Source organism: Mesitornis unicolor, unplaced genomic scaffold (assembly GCF_000695765.1).
Source record: "Mesitornis unicolor isolate BGI_N332 unplaced genomic scaffold, ASM69576v1 C13226153, whole genome shotgun sequence".
NCBI lineage: Eukaryota > Metazoa > Chordata > Aves > Mesitornithiformes > Mesitornithidae > Mesitornis > Mesitornis unicolor.
In genome coordinates, this window is record NW_010221544.1 from 554 (window position 1) to 1,226 (window position 673).

The 673-nt window shown below is 61.2% G+C and overlaps 1 protein-coding gene across 1 annotated transcript; it reads right to left on the minus strand.

Annotated features, from left to right (window-relative positions):
* Positions 1–215: 215 nt before the first annotated feature.
* BAG2 (BCL2-associated athanogene 2) lies at positions 216–616 on the minus strand (the record flags this gene model as incomplete). The annotated part of the gene is made up of 1 exon (XM_010193225.1): positions 216–616. A coding segment is annotated over one exon (401 nt), but the record flags the coding sequence as incomplete, so codon positions are not given.
* Positions 617–673: the final 57 nt, after the last annotated feature.

Genomic DNA, 673 nt, shown 5'->3' on the forward strand with positions numbered 1-673 from the left:
GGCCAGATTTTGGAGGGGGGGGATCCTGACAGTTCAGCAGAAGCACGATTACAATTGGCAATAGAGCGGCACTGCCTGCAGAGGAGAGCTCCAAAAGGAAACGCCAGCGCTACCCAACCTGCTCCGTGCGTGCGCAGGGGTTTCCCTCGGCCCCCGTGTGCTCTGCAGGGAGGGATCTGCCGAGATCTGCTCCCCCTGCGGCCCCGCAGCGCGCTTCAATCCTGTTTGCTGTTGCAGGACTGCCGCACCGACGGCTTCTGGTGCTCCAGCAGCGTGATGGACTTCTCGGAGTTCTCCAGGTTCCGCAGCAGAGTCTCTAGGCGCCGCTTGATCTTCTTCTGGTCCTCGATGGCGCAGCCGATCACCACCGACTGGAACTTCTGATCGATGGGGCCCGCGGGCACGTCCGAGGTGCAGGCTCCGTACAGCGAGATGAGGCGGATTTTGGCATCCTCCAGGTCATCCAGGAGCTTGCTGACGATCTCGTCGATCATCTTGGTGGCGTGCTGCAGGGACTCCTGCTGCTGGGCATTGCGGATGGTTTCCACCGACACCTCCACCGTGAGGGTGCGGCCCATCAGGCGATTGGCGGTCAAATTGAGCTCCTCTCTCTCACCTAAATCACAGAACAGGAGGAGTTGAAAGGGCCCTGGAGAGCTCCCCCAGTGCAACC